The sequence below is a fragment of the Pseudorca crassidens genome, chromosome 15 (assembly GCF_039906515.1).
Source record: "Pseudorca crassidens isolate mPseCra1 chromosome 15, mPseCra1.hap1, whole genome shotgun sequence".
NCBI lineage: Eukaryota > Metazoa > Chordata > Mammalia > Artiodactyla > Delphinidae > Pseudorca > Pseudorca crassidens.
The window spans coordinates 1474330-1493913 of record NC_090310.1 but is presented as its reverse complement, the minus strand read 5'-3'; the positions used below and the strand labels follow the sequence as shown (position 1 = coordinate 1493913).

General features: G+C 58.1%; 4 protein-coding genes across 15 annotated transcripts in view; 3 read left to right on the top strand and 1 right to left on the bottom strand.

Annotated features, from left to right (window-relative positions):
• The window catches only part of SNX8 (sorting nexin 8), an 80207-nt gene extending 76860 nt beyond the window's left edge, over positions 1 to 3347 (top strand). For 6 of the 7 annotated variants that reach the window (XM_067705332.1, XM_067705330.1, XM_067705333.1 and 3 more), the window contains one exon: positions 563 to 728. In XM_067705332.1, the coding sequence (XP_067561433.1) occupies positions 563 to 673 (111 nt within the window). In that variant the 3' untranslated portion in view covers positions 674 to 728. Of the gene's footprint in view, positions 1 to 562 lie in introns of all 7 variants that reach the window. The other variant, XM_067705331.1, reaches the window with a different exon arrangement.
• A 399-nt stretch (positions 3348 to 3746) lies between these two features.
• On the bottom strand, positions 3747 to 10742 carry NUDT1 (nudix hydrolase 1). Of its 3 annotated transcripts, none has more exons than XM_067705341.1 (4): positions 10664 to 10742; positions 9068 to 9232; positions 4339 to 4484; positions 3747 to 4071 (listed from the first exon to the last, which is right to left on the bottom strand). In XM_067705341.1, the coding sequence occupies exons 2-4, from the start codon at positions 9217 to 9219 to the stop codon at positions 3899 to 3901; spliced, it is 471 nt and encodes a 156-aa protein (XP_067561442.1). In that variant the 5' UTR covers positions 9220 to 9232; positions 10664 to 10742; the 3' UTR covers positions 3747 to 3898. The 3 variants fall into 3 exon arrangements, with proteins under 3 accessions (XP_067561442.1, XP_067561444.1, XP_067561443.1); XM_067705343.1 differs by lacking the exon at positions 10664 to 10742 and adding an exon at positions 10648 to 10655; XM_067705342.1 differs by lacking the exon at positions 10664 to 10742 and adding an exon at positions 10239 to 10641 and having other exon boundaries at positions 9068 to 9229.
• MRM2 (mitochondrial rRNA methyltransferase 2) lies at positions 10720 to 16253 on the top strand. Of its 4 annotated transcripts, none has more exons than XM_067705337.1 (4): positions 10720 to 10788; positions 11387 to 11510; positions 12389 to 12678; positions 14726 to 16253. In XM_067705337.1, exons 2-4 carry the CDS (start codon positions 11485 to 11487, stop codon positions 15163 to 15165), a joined length of 756 nt encoding a protein of 251 aa, XP_067561438.1. In that variant the 5' UTR covers positions 10720 to 10788; positions 11387 to 11484; the 3' UTR covers positions 15166 to 16253. The 4 variants fall into 4 exon arrangements, with proteins under 4 accessions (XP_067561438.1, XP_067561440.1, XP_067561439.1 ...); XM_067705338.1 differs by lacking the exon at positions 10720 to 10788 and adding an exon at positions 10795 to 10975; XM_067705339.1 differs by lacking the exon at positions 11387 to 11510 and having other exon boundaries at positions 10726 to 10788.
• An 800-nt stretch (positions 16254 to 17053) lies between these two features.
• MAD1L1 (mitotic arrest deficient 1 like 1) overlaps positions 17054 to 19584 on the top strand; it is a 316541-nt gene continuing 314010 nt past the window's right edge. The window contains exon 1 of the mRNA XM_067705326.1: positions 17054 to 17628. The gene's annotated coding sequence lies outside the window, so the exon portion shown is untranslated. The remainder of the gene's footprint in view (positions 17629 to 19584) is intronic.

The following is a 19584-nucleotide window of genomic DNA, read 5'->3' as shown; positions in this document are numbered from 1 at the left end:
GCACGTTCCCAGGGCCACGCTGCTTCCTGTTGTGACGCGAGCCCCGCTGCCCCAGTGCTGGCCTTGGACACAGGCCTCGCTGCTCAGCCTCCTTCCTCGCAGACGCCTGGGGCCGGGAGCTCTGGTGGCAGCCGCCCTGCTCTCGCTTTGCCCATCTCTGTGTTCCTCTGGTGGACGTTGTCTTGGCCTCTGAGCCGCCCAGAAGGCCGGCACCTGCAGACCTGTCAGAGGGAGCAACCCCGTGATAACATTTGTTACGTCGAGCAGACCCGTGCCTTTCTGTCCCCGTGCAGGGGTGGTGGCACGGCCACCATGACCTTTGGTTGCAGGTCTGCCCTTACCTGGGCTGGTCTGTGGAGGGGTGTTCGGAGCGCTGGGCCGCGATGCGGGTGGGAAGGCCGGCCCGCCCCCACTCTGGGAGCTCTGGGGGAGGTGACACATGCGCTGGCGTGGCTGCACGGGCGTCTCCTCTCTCCGTGAGCATTTTAGGAGGAGAGAGCTGGTGCGTCAGGCCACAGGCGGCCTCCATCTCCTCACCCCGCGCTTCCCCTTCCTCCTCCAGATGAGCAAGGTGTGGAATGACCTGCAGCCCAAGCTACAGTGCCTCTTCGCTGGACCGCACGGCGCCCCAAGCCCACCGAGGTCCCCGCAGGACGGCCTGTCTCCTCACTAGTGCCGGGAGGATGTGGGCGGCAGCTCCGGCGCCCTCACTAAAACTTCTTTCCAAATGGTGTGTTCCTGTTTAATTCCCTTCACGTGGTGGCTGCCCCGACCCCGAGGGGGCCCAGCGTTGGGCTGCAGCCCCTCGTGGAAGAGCTGATGCCCGGGCAGGGTGGGGCCGGGTCCCAGTGGCCGTGGCTCCCCTCCCCTCGCGGGGAGCAAGGCCGAGGACACGCGCTAGGCCTCCGGGCGTCCACGGAAGCCGCGGCCACACGGGGTCTGTCCCGGTTGCCCTCGACCCTGCCTGGCCCTCCCGAAGCACACCGTGGCCCGTCAATCTGGTGGCGAGAGTGTTGAGAGTCCCCGGAACGGTTTTCTCCCAGGACCCACAGAGGGATGGTTTGCACACAGCAGATCGTGCAGGGGGGCGTGTGCTGGGGCCCATGTGCTAGAACAGTCGGGAGGGTTCTGGAATAGCTGAGCGGGGAGACGGGGCAGGACCGTCCCCGCGGCCGGCGTGCTGCCGTCGGACGGCGGTGGCCGTGTCCGACACGGAACTGGCCAGCGAGACCTTCCGCTGCGGCCCGCAGATAGCCCTGGCCATGCGAGCGGGGGCCCGAGGGTCCCTGGGCCCAAACTGTGAGCCTGGCGGCCCTGGTGTCTGTGTCCCTCCCTCCATGGCACGCACACGTGTGCACGCTCACACTGTGACCCTGTCGTGTGCCCGGCGGTCTGAGGTGCGGAGGACAAAGCGGGGACCAAAGCGTCTGGAGGTCCGTGAGCCGATGCTCCCGCCGTCTCTGCAGGTGCAGGCGGCTGCCCGGCTGTTCTTGGGAGGCCACGCCGTGAGCGTCGAGGCTGGCAGGGCAGTGGGCTCTGCGGGGGGATCTGCGTCGCTCTGGTAACCCTCTGTTACACCGACTTCGCTTCTTTGGGGCAGCAGGAACCCTCCTTCCAGCCTCCCTGCCACGCTTGCCAGCCCAGAGCCTGCTCTGAGGGGGCGGCGGTCTGGAGCCGGGTGGGCTTATGTCCGCCTGGGGCTGGGTGTGTCCTGCCCTGAGCCCCTGTTGTGTAAGTGCCCCCCGTCCTTCACGGTTCTCACTGGCTTGGGAGGGCGCTGGAGGAGGCCGACTGCACCGAGGGTCTCTGAGGTCCCTGCCTTCCTGCAACACGAGCCTGGGGGTTCTAGGGGTTTGCCCTTGGTGTGAGGCACGCACGTGGGACACAGAGGCTCTGGGTGACAGGCAGGCTTCCCTGGTGAGCTGACACACGTTACAGTCCAGGGCAAAGTGAGTGTGCCCACCGGGGCCTGGGCTCACCCACACGTGGGTTCAGGCGTGCGGGGAGGCCGGCTGCACCCCACCCGCCGGAGCCCCACGGCAGCCAACGTGTGCCTTCCGGTGCCGGGCTGGCCGGTCTCCTGGAGGACGAGCAGAGGGGTGGTGCGCCCCCGGAGCCTGGCCAGCAGGGGCCGCCTGTGCCATGTGCCCCGTTGTGGGCTGCTTCTGCGTTTGATCCCTCTGTGGAGAAACGGGCTCCCAACCACTTTGAGTGGCTCTGTGCTGCCCGGCAGGTTGGTCCCCAGGTGCTGTGTACGCTCGAGCCGTGGAGCGTTGACCACCGGCCTCTGCTGTCCTGGCCCCGCGGTGGTGGCTGCTCCCCCCCGAGGTCTGTCCGTGGGTGGTGAGGGACACGAGGCCACGGGACAGCGGAGAGCGGGGAGACGCCCTGGCCGCGTGGTGGGTGGTGGCACAGCGGCACGGAGGGTGGGGAGCGTCTTCCCGGTCAGGTTGAGGCTTGCCCTCCCCACACGGGTCACCAGGGAGATCTCTGACACCAAAGACATCAGATGCACTTTCCAGGAGAGAATCCTCCTGGCGGGACTGGCTCCCGCGTGGAAACCAGGAGCACGTTCTTGGTTGGAGGCCTGGCCTCGCTCTTCCTCAGGCTCACCTGCAGGGCACTTTCTGGTCCACCCGCTCCCCCCACCCCAGGTGCTGGAAAGGGGTCAGTGGGAAGATGCTGGAGTGACCGTGTCCCCCTCGTGTGGCAGCTGGGGGCGCAGAGGCACCTTTTCCACAAAGCTCCCCGTCCGCCCTCCACCTGGGCTGCCGCTGGGTTCCCAGGCTCGGCGGGCAGGGTTTCCTGCTCAGTGTTCGCTCGGGGAGGGGGAGGAGAGGCTGCCCCAGCTCCAAGGTGGGCCACGCACACCTCTGCGTCCGAGCTCTCCTCGTGCCCGGGAGAGCCTGTCACAGCCCCGTGAAAGGACGTCCGGTTCCGTCTTCCCGATGGGAGCCCCTCGGCCGCTCCCGTCCCGTTAGGGCTGAGTGTGGCTCACCACTGCCTTGGCCTGGCCCGAGGCGTGCGCCTTCAGGCCACGCCCCTCCAGCCTGCGTCCAGCTGACTCGGTGCGAAGACGCAGAGTGGGGACGAGGGAGGGCGTGGCCAAGGCAGGCTGCCATGGGGACCCGGGGCTCGGGCTGCCGGAGGTCAGGACGGTTCGGTATCTTAGGCCTTTCCTCTTGCTTTGCGTTGAGTCTGGTTATGTATGAAGCACTTTATACGGCTGCAGGGATCAATGACCATCACACCCAGTTAACTGGAATTGTTTACAAATGAGCTACGTTCCGAGATTTTTATCACTGAACTTACATGAACAACTATCATTAAACGTGTTTATAAAAGTCGGGTCAAGTTGTGAAGTTTTTGTGTGAGTGGTTGGTACCCCCCAGCCCCCTCTCCAGGGTCAGAAACCAGGATGAAATCAGCCTGTCTTGGGGGAGGGAGGGTGACCAAGTGATGGTACATTAGACGGCGGTTGGAGCCCTGGGCCCTGACCGCGCCTCGGTTTCCCCATAAGGGGGGTGGTGAGAGGAGAACACGGCCTCTAGCCCACCCCCGGGATCCTGCGGCCCCATGCACACCTATGCCGGGCCTCCCACACCAGTTCTCCCCCGTGGGACGTCCGAAAAGCCGTCCCCTCCCCTTTTGCGCCTGTGTCTCTTTCCCCCATCTCTGTTCGGTGGTGCAGGTCACAGCCAGGCACGTCTGGCAGCTCCCCGAGGATGGGACTTCGTGAGGCCCGGTGAGGAATGTTGAAAAAGTAAAAGAGGTTTATTTTCTTTTCCATCCAATCATGCGCCAGACAGACTGGAGGCCCGGCCGGTGTGCTGAGCCTGGAGCCTCGGCGTGGCTGGGCAGGGGTGCTCATGGCCCGAGGGACGAGCTCAGCTCTGTCCTAGACTGTGTCCACCTCGCGAAGCTTGTAGTCCAGGATGGTGTCGTGACTCTGGAACTTGAAGTAGCCGTGGAACTTCTTCTTCTGAAGCAGGAGGGGAAACCAGTAGCTGTCATCGGGCCACATGTCAGCGAAGGGGATCTGGTCCAGTTGGAACCACTGGGGGCGCATTTCTGAAGTCAGTGAAAAGGAACTGTCATCGATGTTCAATCCAGATTTTAAACTGACTTTTTGTGAGGAATTACTGAGTTATTCTGTGTGAGGAATTTGACATACTTTCATATTTAATCCTTGTGACTGTATCCCTTATCTTACAGAAGAGTAGGGAGGCTCCGGTGCTGGTGTGTTTCAGCACCTGCCCCTGGGGGAGGGGAGGGCTGCTGTGCCGCTCATCACCTGCCTCCCTCACCGGCGGTGAAGGGACGAGCCCAGAGACTCACCTTCGCTCTCCACTGGTGTCCCGTGGACACTGTCTGTGCAGAAGATGTGCATGTCCATCAGCTCGGGGTCGCCCACGAACTCAAACACGATCTGGCCCACCTTCTGCAGCGCGTCCACGGTCAGACCGCTCTCTTCCTGCAGCTCCCTGTGGGCAGAGGCGGATGGACACACCCGGACATAAGGTGACAGTTAACGCAAGGCGCCCACGCGGCACCCGAGAATGGTGCTGGGAGGATGGAGGGGCGGAGTGTGTACATGTGGCCAAGGGCTCGGGTTTGGGGACCGCTGTTTAGGGGCAGCCAGACCTCTGTAATTGAGCACCCTGGGCGCACCACGTGGCAGGTCAGGCCTGGCCCAGCTCAGCTGCTCGGAGGTCCCACGGGAGGCCACTGCTAGAGCCAGGGGACCCCACCTGTCCTGCTTGGCTCTCCCTGAGGCCGTCACGTGTGCGTGGTGCTCTGCGGGCTGCAGCCCCCGGAACCCGGCCCTGAGCCAAAGTCCTCCTGCCCTGTCCTGTCCCCGCACAGAGCTCAGGAGCAGACTGCAGGTTTCTACTGTCTCTTCTCCAGAGAAGGGGCTGTTTTAACTCCTGTTTCACCAAGGAGACAGGCCCCACCCCAGCCAGCTCACCTCAGCCGCGCTTGATGGTAGGGGATGAGCTTTGGGCCTGTCTCGCTGTGTCCCCACTTCTCAGGACCCTTTCCCCCAGCTCCACCACCTGTGCTTGTAGGAAGGGGTCAGGGGGCTGATCTCCCCACCTGAGTGCACAAGTGCCGGGCGATTCACGAGAACCGGGATCCCCCCCCTCAATTTAACAATGCTTCCCCAAGCTACATATTCATTGTAGACAGTCTAGCAAACACACAGAGACTCCTCACCCAGCAAGAACCCTTGCTACCACTGCAGTTTCCCCTTGGGGTCTTTCTCCTTTGTGCATCCCTTTTAAGAACTGCACACATGCCGCCCGTACCTTGTACCTGTGCTTTTCACACAACACTGCAGAGCCACGTCCTACACTTCAAGGAATTCAGCCAGCTTCTCGGCTGTTGTGTATCATAGAATAGAAGACCCACCTTGCTCATCACGAAACCCGCTGTGATAAGCATCCTCGTACACACCGTCTGCCACCAGCCTTTCACCCCACCGGCGGCCCCGCCGCCGTCATCCTGCGTCTCGTTCCATCCTTGGCAAGCGCTTTCTGGATGTTCTGCTGTGCTCGGGACTCTGGGGACCCCACCAGCCCTGCACCCGTGAAGCTCAGCACCTGTGTCTCCTGCTAGAGTCTCACTTCCCTACTGCCCTGTATTTATTTTTGTTGCTGTAAAAACATTCTAATTATACCTATTTAGAGTGGTAGCTTAAAAAAAGGTCTTTTTAAGCTTTGATCTCTGAGTTATGTTAGGAACGCAATGCATAATTACTTCCTGTTGCCTGTAATGAGGAGTCAGGGAAACCAGTGTTTGTTAAACACGTGTGTTGGGTTAAACGGTCTTATTTAAATGGACGCCTTATTGAGCTTGGAATCTGCCCTAACCTTCCCGTGAGGCCCAGAGAGGAACTGTATCCATTTGCTGCCATTCAGATGCAACCCAGGTGATGCTCTGGAAGCTGGAATTTATTCATTGAGATGGTTAATTAAAATTAGACACGACCTAAAAAATGAACGTGTGTTTTCACTTGCGAGGGTGGAAATGGCTCCCCAATTAAATGTAACAGAAGCCTTCAGCAGGGCCCGCCCTACCTCTGGCAGCAGGCTGGCGAGCGCATTTTAAAACCGTCACCTGCTGATTTAACGTTTTGACTAATTTTGGCTCATCTTCTGGGAGTCCACGGCAGTGTATGAAATGTCAATAATGTCCTCGCAGGCAGAGCTGAGCTTGTTTCGGGCTGGGATAACCAGGCAGCCGGGGGTGACACTGATGCAGTTTTGCTGATGTGTCTGACTGCATCTCTGGGATGTTCCCCACACGGCGGGGGACATGGGGGCCCTGCGGTCCGGAGCCCGCGGTGCAGCTCGGGGGCCCGCCGGCCGCACGGCCTTCCAGAGTTCTCTAACACAGTGCTCTGTGGGTGCTGGCCAGAAAGGTGGGCGTGCTCCACGCCCGAAGCTGAAACCTGGCTGTGAGGCACCCTGGGTCCCCAGGTGCCTGCAACTCCCTGCAACCCCCCAGAGGAAGGATACATCTTCCTTGGTGCTCAGATGGCTTCCCCCCAAGGACATCCAGCACAGAGGAAGGGACAACCAGTCTCCCGGCCACCTGAGTCTGCTGGCACGTTAACCCAGCTGTTGAAGTGGGGCCCACCCTGGGACCCCAAAGCGCAGTGCACCAGATACCCCCAAGGCTGCCGTGACCTCGCTCGTCAGGGCAGGACAGCCAGGGCCTGGGGCCTAAGGAGCAGCCCCACGCATGTGCACGGAAAGAGGCCAGAGCTGCCCTAGGGGCCGGGGCTGACGGCTGGGTCATCCCCAAAGTGGGCAAAGCCCTGTTGCTGCTGGAGTCCCAGGGCCCTGGGGTGGGTCTCAGCCTGCGCCCCGTGCATTAGAACCTGCCACCCGTCCCGACCCCCCCTGCAGGGGCTCAACCGTCCTTTGTCGGGGTGGTCCTGACACCTGGCTCCATCCTACACCCAGGCTGGAACCCTGGGGAGAGGCCGCGGGGCTCCTGGAGAGAGCTGCCCGGAGCTGACCCACAGGCCCTGGGCGCCAGCGTGGTACCATGCGGTCACGGGCTGACGGGTCTGCATCAGGCGCGCGGTGTGGGCCCTGGGTGGTGCACTTCTGGCCTCAGTCTCAGGGTAAGGCCAACCCTGCCTAAAGGAAGGTCCCCCGGGCAGAGCATGGAGACCCTTAGTGCCCCGTGGCTGCGGAGAGGATGTCCCCCAGTGGGGCACGCTGCCTGCAGCGGCTGAGTGTGCCCTCAAGGGCGCCCGGGTATCAAAACGGAGCTCAGGGCGGCCTGGGAGGAAGCGCCCTCCACAGCCCCACCTGCTGGACGAGGCCTCCGACGGGCAACGAATCACGAGGTTCTAAGAGGGTAACTGAGACCCTGATGCTAAAGCAGTGAGCAAGCCTGAGCGACAACAGAAAGGCAGCGATCTCAGGACGGCTCTGCGATCTGTGGGGAGGTCGGCACAGGAGTGAGGCTGGGGGTCACGGGGCCACCGCTCCAGTGCCTTCTGGCGGTGCAGCGACTGTCTGGAGGGCAGACTGCAGGGCCCAGCACGGCATCTGCTCAGCTGCACCGAGTTTAACGCCAGGGGCCCTCGGACGCTGAGCAGGTGGCTCAATGTCATTAGTCACTGGGGCAAACACAGTAAAACCGCCACAAGGTATCACCACACCTGCCGGGATGGCTGAGATGGAAAGGACAGAAGATGCCAGGTGGCGCTGAGGATTTGGAGGAAGCGGACCTCACACGCCGCTGGCGGGACTTTAAATGAGCAGAACTGTTTGGCGGTATGTGCTAAGGCGGAACACCTCGAATTCTCGAGGGCAGCATCCACCGGAAGGACCGTACAGGACCGTCCACAGCTACATCACTTGCAACGCCAACCCGGAAACGGCCCGAAAGCCCACGCCCGGGATGAGCAGGCTGCAGTGTGTTCATAAACCGGACTGGACCGCTGCCACGTGCAGACATAATACCAGGAAGAAGCCACAGCTGCGAGGCTCTTCCCACAGGGTATTTCTGAATGGGCCAGACCGTCACCTGGGACAGAAGTCAGGGTGCAGGCTGCCCCCTGGGGGCGGGGTCCACCCTCCAGCCCCATTTCTTGATCTACGTGCTGGTTAAATGATGGACCCATTTCTTAAAACTTCCCTGATGGAGACTGGCGTTTTCCTACATGTACTTTATACTTCAATACAAACTTGACTTATAAAAGGTCTTCAGTCCTGGCCTCACGACGGACAGAGGGCGTAATTCGGTGTGATCAGAAAGGTGGCGGTTCTGTGAAGAAGTCCAGAGGTCTATGGAGAAGAGCTGGGGGAGGGGCACCTTCTCCAATGTGAAGGCGGAGGAGGGGTCAGCCAGAGGAGGAGCCAGGAAGAGTGGGTGGGCAATGACAGCTTGGGGTGTCCGGGGGGGCAGGGATGGGAGCGAGGGGGCGAGGCCAGACCGCGTGGGGCTCAGTGGATGACACAGGAGGCTGGATTTATCCACACAAGCCTGCGAGGGGCAGGAAGGCAAAGGGGCTGCGGTCTGGAGGCCTGTGTGATCTCGGGCACACTGCTCAACCTCTCTGGGCTTCGGTTCTTCCCATGTGAAAGTGAGTGTGTCAAGGAAGAACTGAGACTGTGTGCGGAAGCTCCCAGACACGCTCATCACCAGTTCCCCTGAACAAAGGAAGGAGCCCAGTGACTGGCCAGTCCCTTGGCTAGAAAGAGGAAGCCAGGATTCTTCTACCCAAACCACTGCACAGCAGCTTCCCAAATGTCCTAAAAACCACGACTGCAGAGCAGCAGCTAATGTGTACTGAGCACGGACCATGGGCCAGGCCTCGCTCAGTCCCTTATGTTTATTTTCTCACTTAATCTTCACAACAGTCCTAAGAGGTAGGTACCGTTATTATCCCCACTTTGCAAATGAAGAAACCGAGGCTCAAGGATTCGGTCTGGACTCCAGGTCGCGTGGCTCTAAGTGGTCAAATCAGGGGCCTGGCTCTCCAGCCCGAATCCTTGTCGCCTGCGGGAGCTGGTTCTGCGGTCAGGCCTGCCCCGCCCCTCACCTCTTGGCTCCATCCTCGATGGTCTCTCCTTCTTGAACTTTGCCTCCGAAGCCGTTCCACCGGCCGGCCCCGAAGCCTCGTTTCTTCATGCCCAGGAGGACTCGCTGAGGCTGCAGCACGAGCACCAAGGTGCAGAGCCTCGAGGAACACATGGTGCCCTTGGTTCTGCAGGGAAGGCAAGGGGTTGGGTCAGCTTGACCTGGGTGTGGACGGAAGCGTGTGTATTGCGGTGGCCAGGGGCCGGGTGGACAGGAAATGTGCTCTGCCAGGCACGGAGAGGCAACGTCCCAGCTCTGTCACATGTAGCAGGTTTTCTGGGGCAGACAGAGGCCTGGCCCCCAGAACCCAGGGGCATCAGTGCCCAGGCCCTTCGCTTACCGGGCTGATGCAGCAGGTCAGATGACGGCCCATCCCTTCCCCTCCCCACTCCTCGGCACAGGGCTGTCCCTGCTCCTGTGTCCAGGGCCCGAGCCCGCCGGGCACCAAGAGAACCCTGCAGTTTACCCAGCGGTTCTTGCGTCTGGCTTTTGGCCTTGGCCTTCTCATTACGGGGCCTTCTTCTGGCCTACTGTGTTCTGGTTTCTGCCTCTCTGCAAAAGCAGACCCCCAGATTCCCAAGAAATGCATGGCTCCTGACAGTGGATAGTCCCCACTCCTGTGACAGGTTTTCACACTCTGCTCACAACTGTTGCTGCTCTGGGACCTGGTGCTGGAGCCCAAGGGCCTCTCCTTCTCGAATGGGTTTGTGTGGTCCAGAGAAAGACTCGGAGGGTGATGTCGGCCACTGCTGGAGAAATGCTGGAAGAGCAGGACCAAGTCAGCTGTCGATCCATCCCCACCCCAGTCTGGGGCCCACACTGGACGAGATGCAGGATTCAGGACCAGCGATCCTCCTGGGAAGTTACAGTGTCTGAGAAAAGGGCCCTAGGCCTGGGTCCTGGTGCTGGCGGTAGGTCAGGCAGGAGAGGTGGGTCTCTGTGGCCCAGCCTCCCTTTAGTCTGCGGACTTTGTCGTGTCCCCGACCTGTTCGTGCCCCAATCCCTGGCTTCCTAAGGTAACTGGGATGCTGCTGCTGCTGCTAGAGCTGCCAGCTGTCAGTGACTAGGCACCGATTATATACTTCCCCAAAATTATCCGCTTTAACAGACCCAACAACTGTGTGAGCTGACAGTTACCTTTTCCATTTTCAGCCAAGGAAACTGAAGCTCAGAGAGGCTACGTTTGACCCCAAATCAAACACCGGAGCCGGTACCCAAACCTGCGTCTACCGCAACCTGCGTCTACCGCACGTTGAAGTCTAGTTGGCTACAGCTCTTGGTTCTGCCATCAGACGGGTCCCCAGAGAGCCCGCCTAAAGTCAGGGGTCGGGCAGCGCCCCGTGTCAGCCGGGTGGCCTCTCAGCGGGGTCGCCTGTACACCGAGGCCCGCGACTGGAGTTTAAAGACAACGCACAGTCGAGCGCCAGGCTCGGACTCCCGTGTCTGGGGCCTTGTCTGTGCTGGGTCTCCAGCCGCCCCCGCCCACCAGCGCTCCCCGGCAAGTCGCAGGCCCGTCTCCCGTGGCGGCACTGCCGGTCTCACCCGCTCCCGGACTCACCCGCTCCCGGGCTCTGCACGCGCCTTTCCAACCCGCGCGCCGCTTCCGGGGGCGTGGCGTAGGACCGGAAGTGAGGCCGGCACTTCCGGTGGCGGCAGCTGGAGGGGGTCGGCGTTCATGGCCAGGTGAGCGGGGCGGTCGGTGAGCGGGGCGGTCGGTGAGCGGGGCGGCTGGCGCTCAGCCGGCATTTGTGGAGCACCTACTGCATGCCTGCGGGAGGCGGAGTGGCCAGCGGCCTGCCCCAGGTTTCCGGTCCGAAAAGGGGCGCAGAGCCCACCTCTTCCAGGCCTGGAGAGGGTCAGCCCCGACGAGGTGACTAGGGGAGACCTGCCAGCACGAAGCCGACGGTCGGCGAAGGCTCGCGGGGAGGGGCGGGCGGGCGGAGAGCTGGAGGGGGCTTTAGGAAGGGAGGGGCGGGTGGGGGGGCGCCGCGGGTGGAGGTGAAGCTGTGTAGAGCTCCGCAGGCCTGAAGCCTGCGTACCAGAGGTGAGAGGCCCACGTGGCTGAATCCAGGCCGTGGGATGGGGCTGGAGGCCCGCTGCCCAGATCAGGTGGGCTCGGGGCGTGTAACTCCGCGTTCCACGCCTCCGCTGACCGGTGGGATTAGTTCTGGCGCCCAGGACCACCCTGTGTCCTCTTTCCTCGAGACTCTTTACGCCTTTTAAAGGCAGCAGTTCTCACGTTATTGTCTCCAAATCTTGTCACCATGTTTTCATGCTGAAGGGACTTTTGGCTGCTAGCCCTGGGGCTAACGGCAGCCTTTTTCATCAGAAGAAAGGACGCAGAGCTTCCTTTGTCGGGTTGTTCTGAGACTCACATGAATGGAGGCGTGGCTAACTCGCAGTCGGTAAGATGTTAACCGCCCCACTTCCCCTAAGAGGCCTGGAAATTGCGCTGCGTTCACACACGGGGTGAGTTCAGGTTTTTTAAGAAATGTGACAGGCCAGTCAGACCCTGTACTGGCCGCCAAAGCCATGGAACTAAGCAAGGGAAGGAACTGTCCTCACGGGGTTTTCTCAGAGTTTCTCAAAGCACAGTGGAAATTTCTATCCGCTGGGAAAGAATGTTACTTTCAGTAATTTTATCAGCATTTTTAACCAGTCTTGGGAAAACTTTGGTTGACACAAACAAGGTGACTACCATTACCGTTTGAGTCTTCCTGAAGAAAACTTCAGGAGGGAAAAAAACACCTTTGGACTGAAGGGGAGAGGCCTGCCGGAGGAGCTTGGTCCGGCTGCCATAAGCCAGCACCCAGGACGGGCGACTTACAGAGCAGAAGTTTCTGGCTCAGTGTCTGGAGGCTGGAAATCTGAAATCAAGGTGTCAGCAGGGGTGCTTCCTGGGACATCTCGACTTGGAGACGGCCACCTTCTCCCAGTGTCTTCATGTGGTTTTCACTGTGTGTGTCTGTGTCCTAACTTCTTCTTACAAGGACACCAGTCATATGGGATTAGAGCCCACCCATGTGACCTCATTTTACCTTAATTACCTCATTTAAAGACCAGCCACCTCTTGAGGTGCTGGGGGTTGGGACTTGACCGTAGAGGCTTCGGGGGGATACGGTTCAGCCCGTCACACCTTCTTTCCGGCTGTGGGGCCTCGTCAAGTCACCTCTCCCTCTTGGGCCGCACTGTCCCATCTCTGAAAACGTGCGGATTGAGCCTGCGAGCTCCTGACCTGCTGGTCTTTGCAATGCCAACCTGCTTGCTCCCTTTTCCTCACCAGGTCCTCGAAGCTGGTGTGGGCTTCCTTTCAGCGTCAAAAGTTCCACACCAGTGGGAGTTGCTTCAAGGGCCGGACGGGCGCTGAGCACCTGTGGCTGATGCGGCATTTGAGGGACCCGTTTGTGAAGGCTGCGAAGGTGGAGAGTTACAGGTGTCGAAGTGCCTTCAAGCTCCTGGAGGTGAACGAGAGGCACCGGATTCTGCGGCCGGGCCTCCGGGTGTTAGACTGCGGCGCCGCTCCCGGCGCGTGGAGCCAGGTGGCTGTGCAGAGTGTCAACGCTGCAGGCACAGGTGGGGCCTCCCGACCACCGTGGTTTAGACGCAGGCGCTGCCCTCTGCCAGGGGATGCAGAGCAGCTGAGCCGCCCCGTGAAGGCACACGCTTCTGCGTGGTTGTTCAGGAGGAACGATACAACACTGACATTTTCAGAATGAGAGACAGGGTAGAAAGGGATAATGAAAGTGAAAATCACCTCACATCACACCACAGTAGTGTGTAGACTAATATACTGGTGTACGTCCCGTACCTCTGTTGCTGGTTCGGAGCCTCAACAGAGATATATATATATATTTTTTTGGCTGACTGATATATTGATGTCTTTCCATGACAGTACAACTGAGTCAACCCCAGGGGTTTCCAGGTCCTGGTCCTTGAAGCCCTGGGTTTCCTGGAGGTGCTCCTGGGGCTGCCCCGGGGGGGCCCTCGTGGCTCTGGATTCCCCACTTCGGCTCAACTTGAGGGACTTAGCTTTTATCTGTTTTACATTTAGGGGTTTTGACTAAGATCGTCTGTATAAAAAAGTTTCCTCTCACTAATAGATCAACTAACTATGCAAGGCAGGAAACTCTGCCATCCTTTGAAACAGCTGCGTGGTATTCCAGATAACGGTCGTACTGTTGGTGTTTACAGTCTCCCCATCTTGGGCACCAAGGTTGCTTTTGGGTGTGCAGTGCTGTGGTCACGATCCTTACCACTTGTATTTCCTGCTGTGAAGTCTGAGGGTACCACATGCACTGGCATTATGACACATGTGAAGTTCACAAAGATCTCTCCCAGACACCTTAAAAACAGTTAAAAAAATTTCTTTTGAGCTTAGTATTTATCAGCTAAGTGAATGAATGAGTCAGAAACTTCTGTTCCTTTTCCCACCACTGAGTCTATCCACAGACTTCCTAACAACTGATTTTAGTGGTTCCTGTCCCCCTAATTTCTCTTCAGTAGAAGCAGGAAAATGCCGAAGTTTAACTTGTAGGAAGAGGTGGCAGAAGCAAAGAGTGTGTGGATCAAATGGTTTGGTTCTTTTACTCCCAGAAGTTGCAAAAGTGGAACCAAAGCCATTTGCCTTTAGAGGACACTTCCTGGGGCTGTAGTATGTGGGACGTTAAAGGAGACACCAGAAGTGTATAAAATGGAACGAGAGATGTCCCACTAGCCAGGGCTGAAAATGGAGAGCTTTTGCCTTTGAAAAATGAGGTATCCTGCAGAATACCTGGACTTCCAATCTTTAGATCAAGGTAAAACGCCCCGCCCCCTCACCCGTGGAGCAGGATTTTTACCAAGCCGAGTGAGCTACAAAAGAGTCTGTTCCCTTCATGTATCTAGCCTGTATCTACCCTGGCATGTAGGGAGCCCGGCGTGTAGGGGTGGTGCAGGGAGGGGCCCCCAGGGCTTGTGAAGAGGGGAGCTTGGAACGGGAAGGGAAGGGAAGGCAGGTGGAGCCTGGGTGCAGCGGCCGTGCGGGCAGGAAATCTTGTTTCAGGTGAGGTGAAACAATAACATCTTTTTCTTTCACCACTGGCATCACTCAAATATGGGCAGGGTATCAAATTTTTTTACCTTATTTTGCATTTGTCGGTTTCCCCCCTCTCTTAGCTTGTTTCTGCTAGTTTCTGCATTGAAAGAAATTGGATTAAACTGCAGAATGGATTTGTTGATTTAATCCAGAGGCACTTTGTATACTGGTGTGTCATTTTCTGTTTCAGTTTGTCAAAAAGAGCACTCAGAGATAAAAGCCCTTTCATGGACCGCAAGGCTCAGGGAGTGCAATGAAATCAGACGGTGTCAGGGCCCAGGGTGTGGCCCCAGGTCTGCCTGTCCCCTGGGACAGTCACTTTTCCTCTCTGGGCCTCAGTTTCCTCAGAGGTAGAAGGACCACCACTCCCCACCACGTGTTTTTGTAGGATGTACAGAAAGTGGGGAAAGGCTTGTGTCCACATATTTGCACGTTAGCTCTTTTCCTCCGTCCTGACTTTTTGTTTCTATTTTATTATTTTGTTGCATTTATTGTTTGTGGGAAGATTCAGGGTGTAAATAAGCACAGTCACCGTTTCTTCCTTAGATCCCAGTGCTCCTGTTGGCTCTGTGCTTGGGGTAGATCTCCTTCACGTGTCCCCCCTGGAAGGAGCAACTTTTCTGTGCCCTGCTGATGTGACTGACCCAAGAACCTTGCAGAGAATCCGAGAACTGCTTCCTGCTGGGAGAGCAGATGTGATTCTGAGTGACATGGCACCCAACGCCACAGGGATCCGGGGCCTCGACCACGACAGGCTCATCAGCCTGTGCTTGTCCCTTCTGGACATGGCTCCAGAAGTCCTGCACCCTGGGGGAACATTGCTGTGTAAAACCTGGGCTGGAAGTCAAAGCCATCGGTTACAGAAGAGACTGACAGAGGAATTCCAGAAAACAAGGACTGTAAAACCTGAAGCCAGCAGGAAGGAATCATCAGAGGTGTACCTCTTGGCCACACAGTACCGAAGAGGGAAGGGGGAAGGTCTGTGAAGGAATGAGAGTTTCTTCTGCTGTTTCTGGTTCTTTTTCACTGCAAATGTAGCTTGAGCCCTTTCCTGAAGTGTGGCTGGGGAGATCCGAGCTTGATCTCGGATGCAGCGGGCAGGACAAATGGGGGACCTTTTTTTAAGCCCAAAAGATATGACAAACCTATATTCAGTGTCCAAGACATATGCTAAACAAGTCTCTATAACATGATTTGTGAAGAGGAAGAGATAGGCAAAGATTAAAGGATGGGAAGGCAGACTGAGGGAAGGATAAAAACACTGGCAGTCGGGCTTCCCTGGTGGCGCAGTGGTTGAGAGTCCGCCTGCCGATGCAGGGGACATGGGTTCGTGTCCCGGTTCGGGAAGATCCCACATGCTGCGGAGCAGCTGGGCCCGTGAGCCATGGCCGCTGAGCCCGTGCTCCGCAACGGGAGAGGCCACAGCAGTGAGAGGCCCGCGTACCGCAAAAAAAACCAAACCAAACAAACAAAAAACACTAGGAGGCAGAGAAACATACACACGGACACCTTTATGTAACTTTCTCTTCATACCCACGTTAGTATGTTACAGAGCAACAGGCTTCCACCCTTGCTCCAAAACAACCCACAGGTTTCCAGGTGTTATTTTGGGTTTACCGCGTAATGTAGAAAAAATCTGAAGTTTCAGTCTGGGCATTTGTGTCCATCTCTCTGGCGAGTGATCTGGAAATACATCCATTCTTCAAGCAGTGAGAGTTCTCAGAACAATCAGGGAAGACGTTTGGTATGAATTATGCACGGGGTGGGTGTGCTTCGCTTTTCGCTGGGACTGTTGCCGTCATACTCCGGCCTCCAGAGACTTACAGGTAAGTGCGCCGGAGCGAGCGGGGAGGCGGTGTGTGCGTTTGTTTCCTTCTGCTCTTCCGGGAACGCGACGCAGCTTTACGAGACAATACAGGCCGTATTACTTTTGGAATTCCGTGCTTTTAAGTCCATCCTTTGAAAAATTAATTTCTTCAAAGCCATTTCCTGGAGGTGTGCTCATCTCTTAAGAAGAGTTTATTGATTGTAATGGTGATTAAATGCGCGGACCGAAGAAAGAGCGCGCCACCTGGGAGCTGAGAGTTATGTTTTATTCGGCGGACAAGACAGAGGACTTAAGCCCGGACGCAGCATCTCAGATAACTCGGAGATGGCTCCGAAGCGGCAAGGGGGGAGCCAGGATCTATAGGAGTTTTAGCAGCAAAGACCAGGTAGTTGGAATATCAAATGATCACGGTTAACAAAAGAAAAGCAAGACATCTCAAGTTAAGGAATTTAGTGCTTTTCTACGTTTGGGAAGATGCCGGAGTCGGGGGTCACTGAAATCATTTCTTTGATGTGCACCTCAGCTCTCTGGGGCCAGCGTCCTATGTTTTCTCTTCCTGAGTTTCTTCGGTGTGCCGTTGGGGTGGCGGGGCGGTGAGGTGGTGGCTGCAGTGTCTGACGGCGGGCATGCTGTTTCCATCCCGAGTTCCCTGGTCTCACCATCGGGGGTGGCTGTAGTGGCTGGTGACCGGAACGTCTTTTATTTACTGATACGGCAGGCAGCAGTTTTAGTTCACAAATCCGAAGGATCGCGGGGGGAAAGAGTAGATACCCAGGAATCTCCATAGGGTCCTAGGGTAGTCCAGATCACTGAAGTAGGCTGCAGGCCCGACTTCTAAAATTTTGTTTTATTTGCGCTCGCAGCCCGCTAATGTAGCCCAGAGAGCCTCCTGTCCTGCTTGCACCTCCCCATCCCGTTTCCTTCCGGCCACAAAACCTTGTGTTTTATTCTCTGGAAGGGAATTCGGTGCAGACCCTCGGACGCTTAGCAGGGGGAGGGGAGGAGGAGGGGCCGGTGAGACCCGTTAGTGGACGCAGGTTGCCGTGGTTCCAGGAGGGATCTGCTGGCTGTGGGCTGACCTCGGCCCGCTCTGCCCTTGCGCCCTGGAGAACTGGGACCCAGACGACGGCATCGCGCCCCGACAGCTCACAGGGCGCTGGGAGGGTAGCTTAGTAGACCGGTTTTTCGCGTTGTTTTAGAGGGCCAGGGGAAAGTAAAAAAGGCATTCATTCAGGCAAATACTGTAGGGGCAAAATCTGCGGACTAGTCCGGCGGGCGGGAAAGTTTGGCCCTGCGAGGCCACCGTTGGCCGGTGCTGTTCCCACAATACGGTGCCAGGCAGCCGCCCAGTGGAAGCCTGACCCGCAGAGGCCTGGGCCACGAAGATAGTCCCACGGGCTGGCCTTTGGTTCCCAGTCCTCTCCGAGCGGGGTCTCCTGCGGGTGGGTGGCTATGGGGGCGAACACGAAGGCCCCAGGACCCGTTGGTGCGCGGGCCCGGAGTTTTACGGCTTGCCCCGCCCAGGTCTCGCGAGAGCGCAGGCGTACGTCTCGCGATACGCGGGCGTAAAAGAGGGAGATCTGAGCAGCGGCGACGGCGGCACGGAGGCTGAGGCGTCTAGGTGAGCGGCCGGGGTCCTGGGAGGGGTACCGGGCTGGGCTTGGGGGCGGGTGCTGAGCCGAATCGGCGGGGTTCGGGCGAAGAAGAGGCTGGGGCAGCCCGCCGGGTCTGGGTGCGGGCGCCGCCCCCTGCCCTGGGGCTCTGAGACGGCGCCCCCTCGGCGTCCCCCCTTCCTTCTTAGACCCCGGCCCTGGGGCTGTTACCGGCGTGTCCACTGTCTGTCCGCGTGCTCACCGGGGCCGGGGTCCCTGCCGGCGCGCCCCTCCGCTCCGTGCTCTGTCCTCCGAGCCTGGGCGCGTCCCGTGCAGCCCCCGAAGGCTTCCTCTCCGAAAGGAGCAAATGGAAATGGCCAGGGTTCGGGGGGCGAGCGAGGGCCGGGGCGGAGGCGGCCACGGAGGAGAGGTGCTTCACCGCCCGGCCTCCGGGAAGAAGGCGCACCCCCCCCTCCCCCGCCGCCCCCAGACGGCCCAGTGCAGAGAGAGGAGCCCTTCCCCCAGCCCCGCCCTTTCGAGTTTACAGCACTGTCGCCCGCATGTCTTCACTTGAGCAGCGTGGGAGTTGCCTAAGTTAGGAGAAAGCAGACAAACGGGTGGTGAACTTAGGCCAGCGCAAGTGCCCGTGGCGGTGTGAAGTGGTGTTGCCGGGTGGGGAGCATCCTCGCAATTTCTGTAGGTGCCCTCGGGTGTCCTTTTGCCAAGGAGGGCAGTCGAGAGGCAGTGTGCTCTGACTCCCAGCTCAGGGGTTCCGTTGAGAGCAGTTCACGTTCAGCGACTAGACTCCTGGAAGTGAGTGTCTTTGATAGAGAGCATGGAGTTTGAGCTTTCACCTTATCGCTTGCCTTATGGAGTGGTTTAGCTCCAGGCAGGTGAAAATGGACGTGTGCTTTTCATTCTGTTGTATTAAGTGCATCAGCTCTTGAGAAGAGGGTGTATTGCCTAAATTTCCCATCATGGGATGGAAAGTATGGTCCTGGTCAAACGGGAGGATTTGCCTTCCAGAGCAGAGCGCTGCTGCCTGGCTCCACGTGGGCCTGTGTCTCTCAGGGAGGCTCACAGCACTGTGAGTGCCCCTCCCCGGTCTGTCTTCTAGCCCATTTTCCATTTGTAGTATGAAGGAGAGGTAGAACAGCTGTGTTGTGCAGCGGTGGAAACGATGGCCTACAGAAGACAAGGGCTCTTCGTGCCCAAGGCCAAGTTTCTTGTTAAGTGTGAAATGCAGAATCAAACCAAGATTCTTCACCTTTTTTGGGGGCAGGTGCCTTCAGTCTAATACTTAGGGGAAATCAGTGAGAGCTGGCTGCTTTCCTCAGAGGAACACAGTATGCACCTGTAGGAATTCACACCTTTTGGCTGTTAACTCTGCCTAGGACACTTCCACACCTTCTGACTGGTAGACGGCCTGGTGTGAGGCTGGAATCAGCCCAGGGCTGGGGATGCGTGTTCTTTGCTTCTGCGTGTCCTGGGCCCTTCACACAGTGGCCTGTGGAGTGCCCTCGACCTTTAGAGCCAGACAGACCCAGGTTCCAGTCTAGGTTCTGTAACTTTTGGAGCCTCGTTTTCTATCATCTCTAGAAGAATGTGTAAGAAGGTTTCATTCATCTGCCCATTGTGATGATTGCCATGTCATATGTTAAATTACAAGCAAAGTGATAGACTACGCGGCAATAGCTGTGCCGTCTGCCATTTGGAGACTTCTTTTGGGCCCTTACAATCCTCACAACTTTGAAAAGTGGGATCCTCAGTGTACAGATGAGGAGACAGGTTCAGGAAGTCCTGGTGCCCAGTGAACATCAGGTGCCTTTCTGTGTGGTGCCTGTGGCTGAAATAGTAGTGACACTTACTAACGTCTTTGTTATCCTGTAATTAGCGTTGCTGTGGTTGTCATCCTTACTGCCACCATTGTGTGCTTTGTTTCTAATTCCCAGAAGCTAGGCTTTTTGTGATTGCTTATGTGGGAG